This window comes from Lycium ferocissimum, chromosome 12, assembly GCF_029784015.1.
Source record: "Lycium ferocissimum isolate CSIRO_LF1 chromosome 12, AGI_CSIRO_Lferr_CH_V1, whole genome shotgun sequence".
NCBI lineage: Eukaryota > Viridiplantae > Streptophyta > Magnoliopsida > Solanales > Solanaceae > Lycium > Lycium ferocissimum.
In genome coordinates, this window is record NC_081353.1 from 12,537,682 (window position 1) to 12,561,154 (window position 23,473).

The 23,473-nt window shown below is 38.5% G+C and overlaps 2 protein-coding genes across 5 annotated transcripts in view; one reads left to right on the plus strand and one right to left on the minus strand.

Moving 5' to 3' along the window:
* Window positions 1-23,473, plus strand: part of LOC132040695 (protein TRANSPARENT TESTA 9) — a 46,885-nt gene that overhangs the window by 12,012 nt on the left and 11,400 nt on the right. The window contains exons 4-13 of one of the 3 annotated variants that reach the window (XM_059431348.1): window positions 85-218; window positions 310-406; window positions 519-576; window positions 1,246-1,354; window positions 1,453-1,573; window positions 1,661-1,853; window positions 3,317-3,645; window positions 5,095-5,183; window positions 5,258-5,328; window positions 21,164-21,271. In XM_059431348.1, the coding sequence (XP_059287331.1) occupies window positions 85-218; window positions 310-406; window positions 519-576; window positions 1,246-1,354; window positions 1,453-1,573; window positions 1,661-1,853; window positions 3,317-3,645; window positions 5,095-5,183; window positions 5,258-5,328; window positions 21,164-21,271 (1,309 nt within the window). The remainder of the gene's footprint in view (window positions 1-84; window positions 219-309; window positions 407-518; window positions 577-1,245; window positions 1,355-1,452; window positions 1,574-1,660; window positions 1,854-3,316; window positions 3,646-5,094; window positions 5,184-5,257; window positions 5,329-21,163; window positions 21,272-23,473) is intronic. The other 2 variants (XM_059431349.1, XM_059431350.1) reach the window with 2 other exon arrangements.
* Window positions 6,919-10,431, minus strand: LOC132040696 (uncharacterized). 2 transcript variants are annotated; one of them, XM_059431352.1, is made up of 4 exons: window positions 10,195-10,431; window positions 7,819-10,019; window positions 7,595-7,713; window positions 6,919-7,507 (listed from the first exon to the last, which is right to left on the minus strand). In XM_059431352.1, exons 2-4 carry the CDS (start codon window positions 9,470-9,472, stop codon window positions 7,085-7,087), a joined length of 2,196 nt encoding a protein of 731 aa, XP_059287335.1. In that variant the 5' UTR covers window positions 9,473-10,019; window positions 10,195-10,431; the 3' UTR covers window positions 6,919-7,084. The 2 variants fall into 2 exon arrangements, with proteins under 2 accessions (XP_059287335.1, XP_059287334.1); XM_059431351.1 differs by having other exon boundaries at window positions 7,819-10,272.

The window sequence follows — 23,473 nt, forward strand, 5'->3', positions numbered from 1 at the left end:
TCCCCCTTTTGGTGAATAGTAATTATTTTAGCCTGAGGTAGACCTAACAAGCTTTCTTTGACGTAATGTTCGGCATTTCTGCAGGTTTTTCATGGAGAAGCAGGTGATGGGGGAGTTTGTACGTATATTAAGAATTAGTAGAACTGTTATTGTTTCGCTTCAGTTGCTGCAGACGATGAGTATTGTGATCCAGAACTTAAAAAATGAGCATTCTATTTGTAAGTAAACTGTTGAAATGTGTTGTATTGAATCAATAATCTTGCCTTCACGCATTTTGTTAGTCTGACACTTTTTCCCCAAATTTTGCAGATTACATGTTTAGTAATGAGCACATTAACCACCTTATAACATATTCTTTTGACTTTCGTAATGAAGAGCTTTTGTCTTATTACATATCCTTTCTGAGGTGTGATTCCTAAACCTTAGGCACTTTAGAGGTGCTTCCTTACTTTGAAATACATTTCTTGTCAAAATGCTTCTCCCTGACGCTGGTTTTCTGGATGCATGCATATACAAAGAGCAATAAGTGGAAAGTTGAACAAAAACACCATTTCCCTCCTTGTGAAGACTCATAATGTAAGTTTAATTTGTAAAGAACAGCCTCCCTAAGTTTTGAGGTTACTATCCTGTTCGTTTGAATTCTTGGCATGCCAATATAATATCCGTTGACTTAGCTCAGCTAGTTCACAGCCCTCCTTGTTGACCCAAGAGAATTCTGTGCTGCTGTTTGTTTGAATTCTAGGCATGCCAATATAATATCCTTCGACTTAACTCAGCTCGTTCAGGCCCTACTTGTTAACCCAAGAGATCTCTGTGCTGCAATTTACTGGTTTGCTTTCTCATTGTGGACCTTAGAAGAACAAAGTGAATAAATGGGCATACTAGAGGTCCTTACTTAAAAACTGGGAGCTTTAGGAGTGGAGAAAGTCAAATATGATAGATGGGGAGCTAAGGTGAGGGAATTGGAGGAGAGGTCTCTCTTGCATCTTTGATTTTTCCTCTGCTTGGAAACTGTAGTTTGAACCGTGGAATAGGTGCACTGTCCGCTTTTTTCAGGGCAAATTTTTGGACTTGCATTGTTTTTGCTGATTGTTAACTTAGTTCAATATATTCTACCAATCTGTTTTGAACTTGGAATTCAATCATTTTCTTCTATCTTCTTTTTCAAAATAACATCCATCCCATTCTTGTTATCTTCTGTATTTCTCATCTTTTGCATTTCATTTGGTCTACCTCTTTGAATAGGAAGAAGTGGTCTCATTTCCGCTCTATGTTGAGGCAATACGCTTTGCGTTTCATGAAGAAAGCATGATTCGAACTGCAGTACGTGCGTTAACCCTGAATGTTTATCATGGTGAGCTTCCTTGTTATACTTTTTCTAAATTTCTCTATATTCTCCCTCATTCGCAGTGTTTTTGGTAGTATATTCAATAATCTTTAACGTGTGCACAGTTGGCGATGAGGCTGTTAATAAATTTGTTGCCAGTGATCCTCATGCTGATTATTTCTCAAATTTAGTCAAATTTTTCGGGGAGCAATGCATCAACTTGGACAAGTTGGTTAATGCTTCAAAGTAAGTAGTTTCTTATTTTTATTTTGTCCTGTGAAACTGGTTATGCATAACCTATTTGCTGTGCGACTCATGTGATTTATGATGCAGGTGTCTAGGTCCTGATACCAGTGGTTCTATCCATTCCTCTGTTGATGAGATTGAGGATAACCTCTATTATTTTAGTGATGTTATTTCGGCAGGGATTCCAGACATTGGGAGGCTAATAACAGACCTCATGTTGAAGGTGCTGATATTTCCATCAATACTTCCTTCGTTACGGATGGAAGTAGTTAAAGATAGTGTAATGGTCTAAACCCCCCTCTCTTTCTTTACATGTGTAGTGAAAAAGATAGAAGTCCTAACATTTAGAAAGTTTACATAAGGTCCTTGCCTTTACAGATCAGGCCTCTAAATTAGCATTTTTGCATAGTGGGACACTTCATCTCCAATCGTAAGATAAGGATCAAGTCATCAAGTGAGCAAAGTGGTAAAGGTCCACTCTTTGAGCTCCTTAGTAGGGCGATAACGATGGGTGTGGTTTACCATATTAAAAAAAGTTTTTTATATGAGATGGTCACACATTTCAACATGGTATCAATACAGGTAGAGGTCTTGGTGTTGAGTCTTACCGTCACGCATTATCAAAAGAATTTCCACAATCCCGGTCATCCCAAGCACCCTCTGCCGACCAATAACTAGAGCCAAGGGGTACCAGCGTAAGGACCACGTGCTTGGCGTTTGAGATATAATTAAGCAGATAAAAGTGTGCCATGATACCATGTTGAAGTGTGCGACCATCTCATCAAATTATGTCTTCAGCACGCCCCCTCACATGAGACCCTGATTCTTTTGGGCCAAGGACATGGAAATTCTTTTTGATGTGAGACTCGAACCCAGGACCTCTGCATGCTCTAATACCATGTTAAAGTGTGTGAGTTTTTAGATAGGTGGTCACACCACAACACTAACACTTTTGCCTTAGCCTTTTTTTTTAATTCCATTAGAAAAATTTCAAGAGTTTCTATTTTCTCTCTGTTGTATATTTTCTAAGATCAAACATGTCCAACATTTGGAGCAAATCAAACAGATTTTCGTTTTTCACTTCTGGCAAACAATTTCTTGTACCTGTTCTGGTGGGAGGTTGCAAGTACCCGGTGGAACAGTCGGGGTGCACACAAGCTATCCCGGATACCACGGTTATCTAAAACTAAAACAAAAAGTAGTATCTTAAGGGTCAGAAGCAAGTCTTATTTCTGTTTATTATTATAGTTCAGGTAAATGGAAAAATAGAAAATGAGGGGAGAATTGCACCAAAGCAATTTATTTCCTTTTTCTTTGGTTTATCTCCCTTTTATCCTTAATCTTGTTCCTCCTTTGAATTGCTAAAGTTGAAACTGATGATGGCAGTTAAGTTCTTCACTTCGTAATCAAAGTTGTTATCCGAGCGTTAAAAGTGACTTTAAGATGTAATACAAGTTTGGGATTGGGTTTAAAATGTAAAGCGTCTGTAGTTCTTTTAAAGGAAGTAAATAGAAGTGGCTGTACTTAGGCAACAATGCAAGCTCAAGGGGCTAGTGACACGAGATAAAGGAGCTGTAGTTTTATGGGGTTTCGATGATTTTCCCCTTGGGATTTGGTTTCTTGTTTTTCCTCCCTGGGCATTTGTTGTTCTCATTTTATGCTGGTTGCTGGCACTTTATCTGCTGATAGTTTTTTGTGGCTTATGTACGTCTAATTATTAACTCTCATGTTTTGTTAATGCAGGATACAGGAATTGGAACCGCAACTTCTTTGTATTTACTTTGTTGCATCTTGCGCATTGTTAAGATAAAAGATTTGGCGAATATTGTTGCTGCTGTTCTTCTTTGTGATATAGAAACATTCGTCCCAAGGTCTGAAGCTAAACTGAATGGTTTCATGGTTAACAATGGTATGTCACATGAAAATCAAGATTCAGAAAATGGTGGCTTCAGATCAGATTCTGATGGTCAAAGTTTACGGGTTTTGGTTCCAAACATATCCAGCTCTTTAAATAGTCACCCAGAAGATGACGTTCCACAACCAGATCATGGGAGTACATATTCTGCATTAAGGTAATTCACATTCCACATCTTATTCTTAATTTTTTGTTGTTTTGTCAAGTAGGTGAGCTATCCATTTGTTAGATGCATGACGCAAAGCAAAGTTTGCTAACACTGCACTAGGTGGAACTATCATTAAAGCATATCGTGACCAATATTGTTGTCTTGGATGAACAGTAACCGATAACTACAGGGATGTAACGTTTACTGAAGAACAAACTTAAGCCCTCGGCTTCAAGAAGAATTTCTATCAAAAGTCACGACTTTTGGCAAGATTTTGGAACCTCCTATCCTGATTCTCATGGTTAAACCAATAACTTCTTCGAGTCTTGTTTAATAAATAGTTGAAACCTGTCTGATTATCAAATTCTATGAACTTCTGAGACAGTTGACCTTAACTCAGTCATCGAATCTTAGGACCTGTTTGTCCATGAGAATTTTTCACTTTTTCTGGAATTAGTGTTTGGTTATGAAATTGTCCATTTTTTCCAAATTCAACTCGGAGCGGATTTCAAATTGGAACAACTGCTCTAACTCAGTTTTCCAACTCCCCTTTTACCGTTGGAAAATTCATCCTTTTTTTTTTTTTTTTTTTTTAAAATACAACCCCATCTAATGGATCTTTGTAATAGTATTTGAAACTTGACAAAGTGTAATTGCATGTAGTAGCCCTTATGTGGGATCCAAATGCTTAATGCAGCTGCTGTTTTAACTTCTGTAATAGTGTAATTTTGTAAATGCAATCTATGACATTATGTGATATTACTCTTTTAAAGCAGATTGGGTTGTTTGTTTCAGGTAAATTAGTCTAGTGGTTTTGCTAGTTTTTAGAAATTATGGGATATAAATCATATTTCATGTTTTTTTAGAAAAAGCACGTCCAAACATGAACATTATTCCAAATATTCTTTGCAAAAAGTATAATCAAACACAACTCCATCTTCAACTCTAACCTCATAAAATGATAAAGTCCAAATAAAGTGAAAAATATTTGGAATCTGGCTGAACCCCTACTTAGATTTCCACTTCACTTTTGTTAACCATTTAGCTTTTTTTGATAATTTAATCGTTGTCATATCTCGTTACTTCTTATCAGCATGTTTTTGTCTGTAGGATTTCTTGATCATTGTGTTCTGGATATTTCTCTGTTTCTCTTCTCTATGCAACAGTTATAGGATTGTAGATGTTATTGTTTAGAATGATATTCACTAGCACCAGCTCAGCATGAGTTGACTGAAACAGATGTCTTTCTTTTCTCATTCTTTTACTTTCTTGTTTCTTTCTATCTTCTACTCTTTATTTAGATGGTCTAGCAGTAAGTAGTGTGTAAAACTTCTTGAACGCTTTGGTTCTTTCGTTGTGTCTTTACACCATTAAGTAGAAATACATTGTAAACCAGTAGAGCGAGCAGCCAAATCACTTAAAACATATTGCTTTTCCTGCTAATTTTCTGTTCTGTAGGGAGGCCTTACTTTCTTATATTACTGCTGGTGACGATGTTCAAGTTTCGGGTTCTTTAAGCGTGCTGGCTACACTGTTGCAGACTAAAGGTTATATAAGTGGTTTATTGCTCTTTTCCTTCAGATGCTTTGCCCGACTCTTATAAGAACCTTTATGCCTGCAGAGCTGGAAGAATCAATGCTTGACGCTCTTGGAATTCTTCCACAAAGAAAACAACAGAAGAAACTCTTGTTGGTATGTTACAGCTGTAAAGTAATCATTATATCGAAAATGACCTTTCTGAAATTAAGTTGGAGATTTGTTTTCCACTAGTTGCTATTAAAGTAGGTCACATGCGATTTTTGGAATGTGAAAGGTCTGAATATGAAAAGCCTATCCAACAATAGCGTAGTTTAAGATCTAGGTACCTTATGATGTTAGATAATAATTATTGCCCGTATATGAACGTACTATCACTTGACTAACAAAATCATCCATCGAACCGATTTACCTTTTTTTTTTTTTTTTTTTGGGAATAATAGAGTGTAGCTAAATGTGAAACTATTACAACAACAACATCTCAGTTACAAGCAAGTAGTGGTCGGCTATATGTATTCCCATTGTCCATGTTACTTCAATCATACTCTTCTCTGGTCAAAATTCTAATAAAATAAAAGTTCCAAAAAAAAAAAAAAAATGAAGTTTAAAAAATATTAAGTAAAATAGCATAAGAAGCACTAGAAGTTCTTTAAAATTTTCGACTAACATATAAATCTCCAAAAGACTAAACGACTCCTAGGGAAGTATAGGACACAAATTAAAAGTTCGAATGTGGTTATAACCAGTGGCGGATCCAGGATTTTCACTCAGGGGGTTCGAAAAAACAACAAAAGCTAAATATAAAAAATAATGTTGTCAATGAGAATCAAACCTAGGACGCAATGACAATTTTGAACACCCTGGACCGCTTGAGCTAAACTTTTGCAGGGTGTTCAAAAGTTAATATATGTACATAAACACAGAAAATCTACCCTATATATACACTGTAATTTTTTGCTGAGAGTGTTTGGGTGAACACCCTCAGCATGCTCTAAATCCGCCTCTGGCTATAACAATTCTCAACGATGCATTGTGCCCTATCGTTTTCATGCCTGCATAAATCCTACAATTGTAGGTGATCCGATATAATTTCCTTTCCAAGTGATTTTGGTCTACTTTGTCCCTTTTCAATATCTTCACTCACCATGGCTTCAAATTTATGGACTGGTACATTCAGGGGTCGGCGCAAGACATGACCATATGATCTCAATGACCTTCTCTCATTTTATCACCCTTGTTGGTTTCATCAATTAGCACAATATCGTTGACAAATAGCATGCACCATGGAATTTCATCGTGTATTGTGTTAGTTAGCTTATCCTTCACAAGGGCAAACAAGTAAAGGCTTAATACTGATCCTAGGTGCAAACCCACGATTATTAGAAATTCCTTTGTATCTCCCACTACTGTTCTCACGCTAGTGACGTCTCTTTCATCCTTGTCCTTAATGGCATTTATATATTTAAAATGTGAATTCCTTTGTTCTTCAATACCCACCAAAGAATCTTTTTAGATACTCTATCATATGCTTTCATTATATCAAGACACCATGTGCAAATCTTTCTTCCTCTTGCAATAAACTTGCATCAATCTCCTTTGCAAAAACATAGCTTCTGTTACAGAGCTACCCAGTGTTCAGGAAAGCGTGAAGCGGAAAAAAGCGACAAGGTCCCGCTTCACGCTTTAAGCGAAGCGTGAAGCGAAGCGCCCGCTTCATTGAGGTGAAGCGCAATTTTTTTTAAAAAGAGCAAAATAAATAGAGAATATGTATATAAGCAAAAGTTCAAATTCAAAACTAAAGTAGATATCCATAGACTAAAAGTTCAAATAAAAAACTAGTGTGGATATCACAAAATCCTCCAGACCATAGGACAAACAAAATCAAAGCTACTAATAGTTCGACATCTAGTTCTTATTCTTCTACAAGATTGTCAAAATCTTGTACTCCCACATCATCATCATATTGTTCATCATCTTCTTCAATTTCATTATCATCTTCTTCAACTTCATCAACTAGGGAATGACTTGTAGCTACTTCTTTTCCCCTCCTATGTTGGCTTGAAGTATTCTCCCTTAAACCATACTGGTTCTCCTCTACCCCCATTGCCTCGGCAACAACACCGAAAGTGAAATCAGAATCTCCCTCAAAAATTGCTTCATCTTCAGCATTCTCAACCCCGGTGAGCCATTCATTGGCATCATCAATATTGTCCAAACCAATTGGATCAATTACATTGCGAGCATTGTAACGACGCCTCAATGTTCTATTATATTTTATGAACACTAGGTCATTGAGGCGCTTTAGGGTTAGTCTATTCCTCTTCTTGCTATGAATCTGCAAATAAGTTGTGGCAAGTAATTAATAGGAGTTGAGATATAATTAGTTATCTCAATATACTAAATCTTTCTTCTTAGTTCTTACATGTTCAAACACGCTCCAGTTTCTCTCACATCCGGAAGAGCTACAAGTTAGACCTAGAACTTTGATGGCAAACTTTTGTAATTCCGGAGTGTCTCCACCATAAGGCCTCCACCATTCAACTATTAAAGTAGAATATATATTCAAGAATTAGTAAGTATAAAGAAATAACTTAAAGTTAGAAGTTAACTGTTAAACTATAAAGAACGATTGATTAATCTGTTAACCTGGAGACTTCTTCTTTCTTTGTCTTATAGCCATTGGAAACCCAAAGGTCCCTTCAGAATTAGTATAAGCACTTAGTTGGTCCCCTATTTGATCTTGCTCATCTATATTGGGAACCAACTTAGCAACACTCTCATAGAATCCCTTCGTCACTTTTGCATTTAGTAATCGCATCTCATTATTATCATAAAAGCTTGATGGGTTCAACAAATTCCCAGCGGCATGCAAAGGTTGATGAAGTTGATCCGCCCACCTTTTATCAATGATGTCAAAGACCTTTGCATACTTATGTAGGTCACTAAATGATTTTCGTATAGACTCCTTAACCCTATCCATAGCTTCAAAAAGGTAGCCCATGGGTGGTTTTTGTTCTCCATCCACCAAACGAAGTACTTTAATCAACGGCCCACCAATTTTAAGAGCATGAACAACATTATTCCAAAAAGTATAAGACATCATTATGCGTGCAACTTCTTTCCCCATGACTTCTTTTGCAAATTTACTATTGTTCCATTCATCCGAAATGAACAAGCTTCTCAAATTGGCCTTTTGTGTATGCATACGGTGTAAGGTCAAGAAAGCAGTAGCAAATCGAGTTTTGCCAGGTTTCACCAAGTTTCTTTGTTTTGTGAATCTCCTCATCATGTTCAACAACAAAGGCCTTTGAACAATGTAGGAATGCGCTCTAACAGCCTTAGTGAAAACTCCTCTAAAGGGTCTTTCCTTGAAAATATCCCCGAACATCAAATTTATACAATGAGCTGCACATGGAGTCCAATAGATGTTCGGGAACACTCCCTTCAACATAGCACCTGCTTTAACATTTTCAGCTGCATTATCGGTAGCAATTTGAACAACATTCTCTGGTCCAATCTTCTCAATGGTGCTCTGAAACAAGGAGAACATCTTGATGGAATCAGTAGACGAGTCACTCGCATCAATAGATTCAAGAAATAAGCTTCCTTTTGGAGAATTCACCAACACATTAATGATCATTTTTCCCGTTCTTGCCGTCCACTTATCCATCATAATGGAACATCCGAAATGCTTCCATTCTACCCGATGATCCTCCACTATTTTTTGTGTCGCTTCCACTTCTTTAGCTAGATATGAGGTACTAACTTCATGATACGTAGGCGGCTTCATTCCAACACCATAATGGCCTACGGCATCAAGGAAGGCTCCAAAAGTGTCAATATGGTTGACACAATTGAAGGGGAGCCCTGCATCATACATCCATCGTGAAAAAGCCGCAACTGCACGCTCTCTCAAAAGCCGTAAGGCGGTGTCTTTCAAATTTTTTTTACCGCTTGTCCCTGCATTATCAGTTGGCTTTGGTTGATAATAGCAATCTAAAGGACCTTTCACACTGGAGGTTGGTCCATAAGTTGTCCGTTTTTGTGATTTTGAACGAACGGACAAATCAACAGCTTCACCTTCTTCTGTTTCATCATCGTTGTCGTCAAGATTAGTTACAGTTGGTTGATGTAACATTTGACGTTTTAGTTCCTTTTTTCCTTCGACATATGTTTTTATTTCTTCCCTCACATTCTCCGGACATCTTAGACAGCGTGCGACGTCGCTATAAGTACCAATAAGATGTTGTTTGTGGCGAAAGATTCCTCCTTTAGTTATCTTATCACAAAACAAACACATAACTGCAGTCCGATTGGTCTCACTAAGTTTTTTCCCATACTTCCAAGCCGGGTCTTAGGACATTTTTTAATTGCTGTTAAGATTTAAGAAAAATAATCAGGAGCAAATATTTTTTTGATACAAAATCAGCAGAGAACACAGCAAAACAAAGCAGAAAAAGTACTGGAAAAGAAAGAAAAAAGTAGAACTGGAAAAAAAAGAAAAAGGCAGAACTGAAAACAGAGCATATATAGCAGCAAACCAGAGCAAAAAAAATCAGCAAAACAGAGCAGAATAACAAAGAAGAAGAAAAGCAGAGCAGAACCCTAGAATTCGAGAAAGAAAAAACAGAACAAATGTGAAGAAAAAAACAGAGCAAAAAAGAGAGCTTGAAAGAAGAAGAAGAAACAGAAGAAGAAAGAAAGAAAGAAGAAAAGCAGAGCAGAACCCTAGAATTCGAGAAAAAAACAGAGCAAATGTGGAGAAAAAAACAGAGCAAAGAAGAGAGCTTGAAAGAAGAAGAAGAAGAAGAAGAAGAAGAAGAAAGAAGAAGAAAGAAAGAAATTACCTGAAAGTGGAGAAGAAGAGCTGCTGCAAAACCCTAGCTGATTGTGCGAAATAAAATTTCTCAAAGTCGCGCTGAGGATTTCAAATAACTGGACTAATTATTTTATTAAAATTGACCCAGACTTATTATTTTATTAAGATTTTGACCTAGACGTATTATTTTATTAAAATTTGACCTGGACTTATTATTTTATTAAAGTTGACCTTTCAAAAAACAGCCCACAACATAAAGCGTACGCTTCATCTGCTTCACCGCTTCAGCCGCTTCACCGCTTCATTCTCAGAAGCGTCCGCTTAATTGGGTAGCCTCCGCTCCACTTACCTGAAGCGACAAAGCTTCGCTTCACCGCTTTAAGCGAAGCGTAGCGGTGAAGCGCCCGCTTTCCTGAACACTGGAGCTACCAGGCATAAATCCGAGCTGGATCATTGTGACTCTTGTAATGTCTCTCTGTCTACGTTCTATCACTTTTTTTCGTGTTTCATTGTATGACTCATAAGTTCAATGCCACGATATTTCGCACAGCTTTGGATGTCTCATTTCTTTTTATAAATTTGATCCAGGGTGCTCTTCCTCCACTCGATGGGCATCCTATCACATCTTAGTATCTATATAGCTTGGTAAGCTATCCTGCTCTAACCTTTCTAAGACACTTCCAAACCTCTAAGAAGATACTATTTGGGGAGCAAGCTTTTATGCTCCTAATATTTTTCTTGTCATCCTTTTCCTTTGCCAGTCTAATTCTATGAGTGTAGCAAAAGTTCCTACTGCGCACAAATGTTTAGAGATCCAGAAAGTCAGTATCGTGGTTCGAGTTGGATAATTGATGAAAATAGCTTTTCCATTTCTCCTTTATCTCATTATCTTCTATTAACCGTTGTTGGGAATCGTCTAATGCACTTTAGGTGATTTAAGTCCTTACTTCTCTTTCTCTTGGTCGTGCTATTTTATGACTTTATTTCTCCCCTTCTCTTGTCCATAATTTTTGGTTCAAGACATCTAGGGCTTCCCCTCAAGCTTTACTAATAGCCTTAGCTTCATCCTTAACTCTCTTATACTCTTCGAAGGCTTTTCCATCTTCTGCTTTTGGTTACATTTTATAGCACTCTTTAGCTCTAATAACTCTTTGCCCCTCCTCATTTCACCACGACGATTCTTGGGGTTGAGGTCCTACATCTTTACACACACCTAGCACTTCGTGTGTTACTCTTTCAATGCAACCTGACATTTTCTTCCACAGGATGTCTGTGTCCCCCTCTAAGTCCCATACTCACTCCTCCCATAGTTTTTTCTTGAAACGCCAACTAGTTAGCACCCTTTAATGCACGCTACCAAATTCTCGATTGCTTGCAAGTTTTCTCCTTTCTCACTATTCCCTTACCCTATGCATGCAATACCAACAACCTATGATGGGTGGTTAGAGCTTCTCCTTGTATAACCATACAATCCTACTTGAGAGATGCTATCCGTCTTGTAGTTTGGATAAAAACTATTTGACTAAGGCTATGCCCATTCTTCAATGTTAATGGCTGAGAATTCGTTTTTTGTTTTTTTTAAATGGGTTAGCTACCACCAAATCATAAGCTAAAGTGAACTTTAGGATAGTACTCAAATCATTTCTTGTGTCATACCCATATCCCTCGTGTACTTGGTCAAAACCGTCACTATCTTTACCCGCTTCTTTACTCATACCCGTCCATATTGTGGGAACAATTTCCGGTTTTGCACCGCATCCAGGCGTTGATGTGACATAACTAACTTCTTTACCCATACCCATCCATGGTATGGGAAGCCTTCTCATAGTCCCTCACACCCAGGTAGCGTGGTGATGGAACCCCTTGCCTATTTCCATCACATTTTTTAGTGTAACGCGTGCGTAGGTGTGCATGCCCAACAATATTTGTATTGTGAGAGTTCTAATTTTATGCTAGTTACCAGCCTACTACAACACTCGTCCTTTATCCGGGTTTCGGACTGGCAATGTGAGGAAGCTCACTTGGGCAGAGTTGTAACTACATGTGAAACTAACATTTCAAAATTGTTAAGATCGATCCGTGAATTTTGTTACCATTGTCAAAAATAAATAAATAAATAAATAAATAAATAAATAAAAATCGATCCTTGAATCTAGTTACGATTGTTTAACTGGAGATTGGGTTGTGCTACATTGATTAAGATAAAAGTTCAACTAAATATGCATTGACATGAATCTACCCTGAACCTTCTCAATTCCTGATCTTTGATGAGCTTTATGGAATGTGTTTTTTTTTTTCCCTTGAGGAAAACCTGTCCCCACGTTTTAAGAACAGAGAGTATTAGAATCCGTGAAGTTCGAACTCAGTTATCGTGAATCTTACACCACAACTTTGGTGTCTTGGAGGTACCCACTATACTATATTTTATTAATAAAATATTTTGCGTGTCCTGTTTGTCCTATTATATCTTGTTTCCTGTAATAGAGGATAAATTTTTGGTGCCACTAGTTTTTTCACTTTACTATCCTTGGTAATGGTACCAATTAATTGCCATTGTTACTTTCAAAGTTTACCGCGTATGCATCTTAAACATTGATAACTATTTTTTTTTAATTTTTTTTTTTTAGGAAAATGGTAATTTGTATTCTTCAGCATTGATAAATTTTATTCAACAAGAAACTTTCTTATCCTCAACTAAGTTTCTGGAGATCTACTCAGCAGGTTAAGACCTATTGATTGGAGTGTAGTTACATGCTTAAAGCATATTTTCGGGATAATCCTCGATAAACTCTTATAGTTTATAAATTCATAACTTTCAGCATCCTAAAATTTTGAGGAAAAATGGCGAGAGAAGGGAGCTTTAGTCCCACTGATTTTCCATTAGTCATTTGGCCCTGATCAGTCTCCCTCCAGTCATCTTGATGATCCAATATTAAAGAATTAGAATTTCTGTGAACATACATGTACACCCTTTTTGCATAGTTACTGGATTTGGGTTAGAATATCTTTTACCGATCAGGTGCTTTTTCTATTTCAGCTTTCAAGAAAAACAACAAATTCAGCTTTCTGAACTCTTCAATGTTTCAGGAATACTTTTTAGATGGTGCAGAATCTTGCCTTTTATCATTCTTCTAACTGTTTTATTAAGGTGTTAGGACGTAACTTCAAACCAAATACTATTTGCAAGTAATGAAATAGTATTTGCAAATCAATGTTAATTTTACCATTTTGTCCATTATTTCAATTGGAAATTGTGAATTTGAAGTTGGAAAACTTGTTTGAGATGTATTTCAAGTGAAATAATGATTTTCGCAGACAAAACTTTGACGTTTTCTCCAAGTGAAAGTTATGTCCAAACACTGAGTTCCAAGTACTCCCTCCATTTCAATTCATGTGGCTTGATTTGGAGTACTAGGGTTAAACTAACTATTCTTCTGTGTAAATTCGGACATAGAATCTTCAATTTATTTGAAATAAAATCTATTTATTTTAGAAACTACGTAAAAAGTGCTATAAGAAACAATCATTAACAACCCGTAAGGGCGGCCTAGTTGGTTGAGCATGGGGCTTCCATAATGGAGGTCTTAGGTTCGAAACTCCCTGCGTACGACAACAGGGGATTTGCCTTCTGGGTTGAGCTCATCACACGGGGGCTTGCCTCGTGCGGGTTGTCTATCCTGTGTGGTTTGCGGGATATTGCAGGATAGCGGCTGCAGGTTCCGTTGTCATAAAAAAAAAAGTACCAATAATTAACAATTCAAAATATTTTTTAAATATTTGAAAAAATCATGGTCAAAGAAAATATTTTTTGACTCTCCAAATAGTAACTAAGACACATAAATTGAAACAAAGGGGAGTATTAATTTTCAAATTCTACATCAAATACTCTTGTTTCAACTTTAACCATATATTGTCCAAACGGGAAGTATCATCAAGTATCTATCTATCTTGTAGAAATGAGACAATTCTCTCAGGCACGCAGATCAAGGTAAGCCGTAAATCAACTCTCTCCATCTTTCTCTCTCCTTGATCCCTTGCTCCGATCGACCCAACCCCTCGTCCGACATGACCCAACCATTTTCTCTCCTCAAATCTCCTCACCTACACTCCGAAACAACCCAGAAATTTCCGACCACAACCCAGAACATTCTGACCACCTTCTGTCTTCTCCGGCGACCCTGTTTTCCAGAGTCTCCGGCAACATCCTCCTAAGGGCCTACTGGCCTTTGGGATCTCCTTTTCTGGTGAACTTCTTTCACCTGAACAGTCCCTTTCCTTTCTTTTTTCTTCCTTTCTTCTTCTTCTTCTTCTTCTTCTTCTCTGATTTTCATGGAGAATAGAATTTATTTCAGACTAGGGGGGAAGTCATATGACCTTACTGAGACCAAATCTTCTTCTGAAATTTGGTATGAATGGGTGGAGGGTGCTAGACTCTACATGAGAAGGATGAACTGAGTAGAGGGGTGCTTGTGTGGCTGTGCAGAAGGCTTAAAGAAGCATCTGATATTAAAGGCAAAACCTTTAAATCCTGGAATTGCAGAGACTTGTCTACCTATATTTATTGCTCCTTAAAGTTCAATAAATATGGTAAATATGTGTCGGTTATTATAGTTAATGGTGATCCGGGATCTGTGATCATCCTTCCGGAAAATGCTTTTAATGAAGGGTGGGGGGAACTCACTTCAAAACCGACATCTTCATTAATAAAAATTCCGAGGTACAGGATCTGAACACAAGTAAAGGGGAAGCTATTACTTTGGACTAAAAGGAGAGGACATAAGGATGCAAACAGAAGAATAGGTGACCTCCAACTGAACACCACACATTGGCAGCCCAGAATCCAGTGGTGAACAAAGTTCTTGAAGTCAAAGATCCTCTGAGCAGAAGTCTGGTTGGTAGATTCCCATACTGTGACGCAATACCCACCCGCAATGACGTCAGACGTTGGGCCCAACAAACATGGGGAAGGATTTATAATCTTCAGATCTTTGATATGAACGGGATCCAATTTTTGTTTGAGTTCCAGTCAAGAAGGGATGCAGAACACATTAATGGGTGATTGGAAGAGGAAGAATCATCACTTGCAGCTGGACTGGTGGTCACCAACGACTAGAGCTATTCCAGAGCATGTGCAATTTGATTGGTTCTGGGTTCTCGCATTCTTGGGCTCCCACTACAGTTTTGGTCCGACAAGGTGATGAAAGAAATAGGTGAGTAATGTGGCGGGTGCATCGAGACAGAGGAGGAAACTCAACTGAAAAACCACCTGAGGTGGGCTCGTTTGCGGGTAAAGGGGCAGATGGGAAAAATACCATCGCATGTTGAAGTCAATGATGGCGACTTTGTTTTCTCATTGCGGGTCTGGTGTGAAGCTCCGGCCAGATTCAAAAAGTAAAAGGAAGGTGAGCACCTAAATCGAGGTGTTAGTACGATGATAGAAAAGGAACAGGCTGTTCCTTGAGACATGGAGCTGGTGATAGAGACTGCTGAGAGTTCTGGGCAAAGAAGCAAAGAGTCAATCCCTCTGAATATTGTTTCTTTTGGTGATACAGACCCAAAGGACAAAGGTGATCACGTGCTCATTAATGAGAGTCACGTGGTCACTCTTATTTGAAATTTGGTCCTAGATTTGATTGAAAAGGGGTAGGGCCTTTCTAACTGCAAGATATGCAATGGGCCTGGTGCAGCCCATATTCCAACCAAGCCAAAAGAAAGGGATCCCACTGCTGAACCTTTTGTTGATCAAATTTTTGAACATGCCCGTCTCTCGCTTGGGAGGAGCTGGAAACACTTATGAGGGCGACAAAGTCTCTTCAAGTAGTGGAACAAATACATATTGGGGGGAGCGAGGGTTTTGATACTAATGATTCTGGTTTGCAAGTGGCCTGTCTAGCGGATACAATATCTGGTGACAATTATAAAGGCAGTATATGGGGAGGAGTTCACCATGGTGAGAACTCTAATGGGCAGATGGCATTTGATGACAATCCTCTTCCTCTCCAAATTAATGGTTCCTTAACGGAGCAAGCAATTGAAGATAGAGCCTCACTATGGGTGTAATGTAATGTATTTAGTCTCAGTCAATTGTTTGACGCGGTGTTTGGGGGGTGTGACAAAGTGGCTTTTGAGTTTTTCCTAAAAATTGACCAGAAAAGGGGATTGCTGAGACAGAAGACAGAAGAGATCAAAGAAGACTATAACAATAATAAAAACACAATTCCAAAGGAGCTTAGAAACCTGGAGTTTCATGTGAAGTTCAAAAATGGGGAACCAAGAAACAGGGGAGGATAACACCTGGCATTGCGCAATGAAGGTTATAATTCTCTCTTGAATGTGAGGGGGGTGAATAGGGAGAGCAAAAGGAGTCTAATTAGGAGTTTAATTAAGCGGCAGGGGGCTGATGTTTATGTTTTAGTAGAGACTAAACTGATGGGGGCAGAGGCACAAGTGATCAAGCAACTATGGCATAATAGATGGCTGGGGGAGATACATTTAGATGCTATCGGAAGAAGTGGTGGGATAGTGGTGATGTGGGACACGGTTATGGAAAGGGGAGCTGGTGGAGGCTGATAATCAAGTGATTACATGTAAATTTAAGGGTCTTAACAAGGATCTTACCTGGTTTTTTAGTGCAGTCTATGCATCTTGTGATATAATTATCAGAAGAGAGCTTTGGTTGGAGTTGGCTTCTATAAGGAGTTTATGTGATGGACCATGGGTGGTTTGTGGTGGCTTAATGTCACAAGATAGCCAAATGAGAGCTTAGAATGTAAAGAATTACAGGGGCCATGACCTAATTCATTGACTTGATAAATGAGATGGAGCTCTTGGATCCTCCTTTATTTGGAGGATCCTTCACTTGGAGAAGCGGTGAGAATCATAGGACAGCTTCCAGGATAGATAGATTCATATATTCTCATCAGTGGGAGGAACTCTTTACACAGATCAAGCAAGATCTTCTGCCAAGGCTATACTCAGATCATAATCCTATAGTGCTATCTTGTGAAGATTTAAGTCTGAAGAAATCTTACTTCAAATTTGAAAAATGGTGGATGGGAGTGGAAGGATTCAGATACAAGGTCAAGGAATAGTGGATTTCTTTTAGTGTAACCGGAACAGGTTCATTCATTCTGGCCACAGAGTTGAAGATGTTGAAAGATAAACTGAAGGTATGGGGTTTGGAGGATAGGAAAAATTGGAAACCAAAAAAGGTGGATGTCTTGCACCAGTTATCTAGCCTAGAAGAGGTCCAGGAGCAGAGAATCCTATCTGAGGATGAACTTCTCCAAAAAATCCACTTATCCATGGAATTTGAGGAAATATCCAGAAATGAGGAAATAGCTTGGAGACAGAGATCCAAAGTGTAATGCTCAAGCAGGGGGACAAGAACACCAAATGCTTCCATAGAATTGCCACAACACATAAAATGTTCAATTCTATTGATACTCTAGTAGTGGATGGGACTTCTGTATCAGAACCAGAAGACATAAAAAGGGCAATCATCAGTTTCTACCAGAATTTATACAAAGACACTGTACATTGGAGGCTTGAGCTTACACTCCAAGGGGTTGAAGGCATTAATATGGAGGAAAAGGAATGGTTACAAAGGCAATTTGATGAAACTGAAGTGTTGGATTGCATCAAACTTTGTGCTAGTGATAAGGCTTCAGGCCCAGATGGGTTCCCAATGAGATTTTATCAAAATTTTTGGGATCTGCTAAAAGATGATATTATGAATGCTATCAGACACTTTCATGCTCATCAGGTCTTTGAAAAAAGCCTCAATTCTACTTATGTGGCACTTATTCCAAAGAAAACAAGGGCTACTGAACTAAGAGGCTTTAGACCTATAAGTCTCATAGGTGGAGTCTATAAAGTTATTGCTAAACTTCTAGCAGAGAGGTTGAAGAGGGTGGTAAGCAAGCCAGTCAATAGGCATCAAATGTCATTCATAAAAGGAAGACAAATTATGGATGCAACACTCATAGCTAGTGAATGTGTGGACTCCAGACTCAGAGGTGAACATCCAGGGATCATGTGCAAGCTAGATATAGAGAGAGTTTATGACCATGTCAATTAGGATTTCCTTCTCAATATTCTCAAACAAATGGGTTTTGGTGAGGTCGTTGAAGTGGATTAGTTTTTGCATTAAAACTGTCAAGTTCTCAATTCTGGTTAATGGAGAACCTGCTGGTTTTTTTCCCTCAGAAAGAAGGACGACTCAGACAGGGAGATCCTCTTTCTTCTTCTCTCTTCATATTAGCTACGGAAGGCTTCAACAGTATGATGAGGGTGGCTATTCAGAATTTTTGGTTAAAAGGTTTCAGGATAGGCAATCAAGCAGGTGAGGAGATGCAGATTTGTCACTTGCTTTATGCAGATGACACTGTTATTTTCTGTGAAGCTGGTTTTGGTGATCTTTGAGGCTATTTCTGGTTTAGCTGTTAACTTGAGGAAGAGCAGCATTTTCCCCGTTAAAGAAGTCCCACAAATACAAAGTCTGGCCAACATTCTGGGATGTAAAATTGAGAATTTTCCAACAACTTATCTGGGCATGCCTTTTGGCAACAAACATAAGGAGCTGGAAATTTGGGATGGGATTAAAGAAAAAACTTGCTAACTGGAAAGCTCAGTATCTATCTCTTGGAGGAAGGGTCACTCTAATTAATTCAGTTTTGGATTATGTCATATCTTTATTCTCCATTCCTTCTAAGGTGGAAGAAAGACTTCATAACTTGAGGAGAGATTTTCTATGGTGGGGCAACAAAGAGATCAAAGGTATGCATTTGATGAAATGGGAAACTGCCCTGCTAAGCTAAGTAGACATTCTGGTGGATTTGGCATTAGAAATTTGGGGTTACAGGATGAATGCTTGTTGACAAAGTGGCTGTGGAGGTTTGTTTATGAGGATCATGCACTTTGGAAGGAAGTAATTATCAACGAATATGGGCAGAGTGTTCATTGGTGTTCTAACAGTGTCTAGCACCGATGGTGTCTCAGTATGGAGGACAATGAGATATCTCCGGACTAAGCTGGCTGGAAGTGTTCTCTCCAGGGTGGGCAATGGTACCAAGATCCTTTTTTGGAAGGAGAACTGGATTGGACATGAGCCTCTGATGAACTCATTTCCAGATTTGCTCTCTTTTTGCAGCAGGCATCAGTAGCTGACTGACACTTGGTCCCCTCAAGGTTGGAATCTTACATTCAGAAGAAACTTGAATGACTGGGAAGTGGGTAGAGTTGCTGAGTTACTACAAGGGCTGAGTGGATTTAAAGGCATTTCTACAGAACTAGACACAATAAGATGGAAGTATGATAGCGATGGAAAGTTCTCTGTGGGCAGGCTATATAAAAAGGAAGTGGTGGAACAACCCGGGGGTATATCAGGTCCATTGATAGCGATGGAAAGTTCTCTGTGGGCAGGCTATATAAAAAGGAAGTGGTGGAACAACCCGGGGGTAAATCAGATCCATGGAAACAGATTTGGAAGTATAAGTCCCAACTAAAGTAAAGTGTTTCGCTTGGTTGGTGGCTAGAAGAGCATGTCTCACTCATGAAAAATTAAAAAGAAGAGGATTCCATATTGCTTCTAGATGTTTCCTTTGCAAGGAGACTGAGGAAACCAACAGTCACTTGTTTCTCCCTTGCAAAGTTATAGCACAGCTATGGTCACTATTCCTCCGCTTGTCTCAAACTAAGTGGTCAATTTGGAGAGAAAGAAGAAACAAATGTTTTGAGGATACTTCTAGTTCAATCCAGAAAATCAAAGAAAATTGTATCAATATTTTTTACTTTTGGTGTAAAGTGAAAGGTTTAGAAGAAGCTGAACAGTCAGTAGATTTTTTAGGTTCTCTATAGTTATTTTAGTTTTCTCTTGTCGTTTTGGGCTGATATTTTTGGAGGTCTCCAGCATGTCCTTAATGCTGAGGAATACAACATTACCATTCTCACACAAAAAATAAAAATAAAAAAATTGAGTGAATATGTTAAAACCCACCTAAACTATCATTATTTTGCGAGTTTCATACCTAAACTATTCCCACCTGTGGGAATACACTAGGTATGTTGTTGTTACCCCCGAACTATAACTCCCTTATCAAGAATCCCCCAATTGAATATGTGATAAAACATTAGGGATAACTTGCTGAGAGGCACGTGATAGATGAAAAAAGTCTTAAAAATGAATTCACCTGGCACGATGAGTTCAGAGGGGTTTTGTAAATACGCAAAATGGTGATAGTTTAGATTTTTCTTAAACCTATTCACTCTTTTTCTTTTTTCCATGTGTATTGCCACTTGGAACTCTTTGAACGTTGAATGTCATATTCCTTCGGGGAGTATTTTAGTATGAGTTCATGGTCGTCCAGGGAGGTTATGTGAACACCCAATAATTTACGTATGAAACTCGCAAAACGATAATAGTTAAGGGTTTCTTTAACTGATTCACTCGATTAAATTTGTAGCTTAACTTTGCAAAAAAAAAGAAAGTAGAGACTTAGCTTCTATCACCTCTTGCTCTGGAACCAAATTTTATGATTAGCTATCTATGTATGTTGTGGGAGGTAGACATTCAACACTGATTTATGCAAAAAATAATAACATCAACTAGAAAATAGGGTCTGTACAATGTTCTAGCTGAGACTATTGAGCATTTGTGTTGTAAAGATGCTTCCACTGGCAGTTCTCTTGATGGCAGTGACCAGGATGAGATCTTTCAATTTAGCATTCCTGAAATCTCTTCCTCATATTTATCTAAAATCCAGTTTGAGGAGATAGAACCAATAAGCCTCCAGGGCTTTGGTCTAGTGCTAAGAGTGCAATGTGTGATGTGTGGATTAGGCGCATGACATGGCTTTGAACCCTGCCGCAGGGAAGGGGGGGGGGGGGGGTTTACTTAAGTGGAGAAGGGCCGGTATTCCATTATCTACTGAGTTTCGAATTGTGTGCTGCTGGGCACTTGGAGAGTTCTTGGTTATTCAAAAATCAAAAAGCTGACCTAACTTATTGCTTAGCAGTACGCCAGTGGCTACATTTTGTATGTGCCTTCTTTAGCTAGTTCATCCTTTTTTGTTTCCGTTCGATATGACATGCACTTTGTGGTAAAGAATGTATTGCTTAACAACTTGATTGATTATTTGTAAGTATAGTCCTTGCCTTGTTTTGTGACTACAGCAAGCTTTGGTTGGTGAAGGATCTGCTGAAGAGCAACTTTTTTCCTCAGAAAATATGGTAAAGGATGGAATAGGTAGTGAAACGGATTGCTACTTCCAAAAGTTGAAGGTACTATTGCAGTATTGGCTCTCTTTCTCATCTTTTCTCGTTTTCAATTTCTTATATTTGGTGCTTTCCTGTAAATATGGAGAATTAGCAACCCATTTTGAATTCCAAATTCATCTCGCCCTGCTGGAAGTGTTATTGTAGACATTTAATAATCTGAATCGTTGTCCTTTTATTTTCCTATTTAGTTGCAAATCTAACCTTTAAATCTTTACTTGATAGCTTTTCTATTGAAGCTTTTGAAATCCTCCCTAATTTATGGAACTGTTATTATTTTTGAAAGTTCCTTTAGAGTAGTGATATATGATACTTGTTAGAGTCCCACATTGGTGTGGAATGTTGTAATTTTTTCCTTATACGGTCTTGGACAATTTTCACCTCGTGAGTTAGCTTTTGTGGTTAATTAGGCCCAAGACCCATTTTCTTATCAATTTTTTTAAGAAAAGGAGTAAAGTGATATGTGATCTTAAGAAGCCAACACTTGTCAGTTGTATTATAGGTAAGATAGTGAATTGCAAACTCATTTTCATTTCATGAACTGAAGTGATCTATTCATTAGGTGTGAGTGTCATTTTTTCTTACTTTAGTATTCAGTTTATCAGGGAAATAATGAAGTTTCCATAATAAAAATATTAACATTTCCACATGAAATGAATAATTCTCAACCAATTTTTTTTTTGGATCAAGTAAAAGTATTTTCATTCATAAACATGGCCAAAGAACGACCATATACAAGGGATATACCAAAAGATAAAGAATCTACAAAATATGATACTCTACAAACTCCGCCCAATCCTCTATACAACTAGGAACTTCGTGATTGCACCAAAAGAAAATAAGGGAGCGAAGATTACTTCTCAATTGAGAAAAGCTTGACTCTATTCCTTAAAAGCTCTCTTGTTTCTCTCATTCCAAACTACCCACATCAATGCAAGAGGAACCATGTTCCAAGCCCTTTGTCTTCTCCTCCTTCTCTTGCTCTTCCAACTGACCATCAACTTTTTCACGGCTTGGCATTGCCCGAAGTGTTGAACCACCCAAACATGTTCCACCACGGTCCGGTAAACCTACAATGTAGAAGAAAATGGTTCACGTCCTCCCCCTCGTCTGCACGTACGTAGCACCAACTCGACGCAAACGGCCTTTCTCTTTCTAAGATTTTCCGCCGTCAAAATCACTCCTCTAAGTACAGCCAAGTGAAGAAATACACCTTCCTCGGCACACTTGGAACCCATATTGCATTACATGGGAAATCAACTCCCTCCCTAACCAAAAGTTTCTCATAAAAAGGCTTCACCGAGAACACTCCATTATTTCCTTGGGCCCAACACCACACATCGGGATTATCCACCCGGTTGACTTGTCTGTGAAGCAATTCTATCAATCTTTGAAACTCATCCCCTTCCTAATCTTGAAAATCCCTTCTAAATCTCAAATCCCAAAAAGTCTCTCCACCTTGAGTTCCCCTAATCTGTTGAATTGTCAAATCTCTTTGGCAAGATATTCTGTACAAAGTCTGGAAATTATCTTTCAATAATATGTCCCCACACCAGTTGTGTCCCCCAAAATATACCCTCTTCCCATCTCTGACCTTGAATGAGATATTTTTCACAAAATTATCCCATCCCTTCATGATATTTCTCTATAAAGCACAACCAAAAGGCAAAACAAGATTCTAGTTTTCTAGCCCCTTCCATAATCCCATATTTGTCAACTATCACCCTCCACAAAGCTTGTACCTCCACCCCGAACCTCCACATCCATTTGCCCAATAAAGCTTTATTAAAGACTTTAAATCCTTAACTCTAAGGCCTCCCCATTTTTTAGGAGACGTGACAATGTCCCACCCCACCGAGTGAAACTTCCTTGCCCCATCCGCCGCATCCCAAAGGAAATCTCTCTGACTCTTTTCCAACTTATTAATGACCGAAGTTGGAGCAAGAAATAAAGACAACTAATAAGTGGGAATACTCGATAATGTGCTTTTAATGAGCACTTCCTTCCCACCCTTGGACAAATATCTTTTCTGCCACCCAGCTAGTCTCTTCTTGACCCTCTGAACAACCGGATTCCACACCGTAAGATCCTTGTTCGAGGCACCTAGCGGTACTCCGAGGTATGTAGTCGGCAGAGCTCTAACCCTGCAATTCAAGACACGAGCAAGCAACCCAATGTTATTCACCTCTCCAACAGGGATAATCTCAT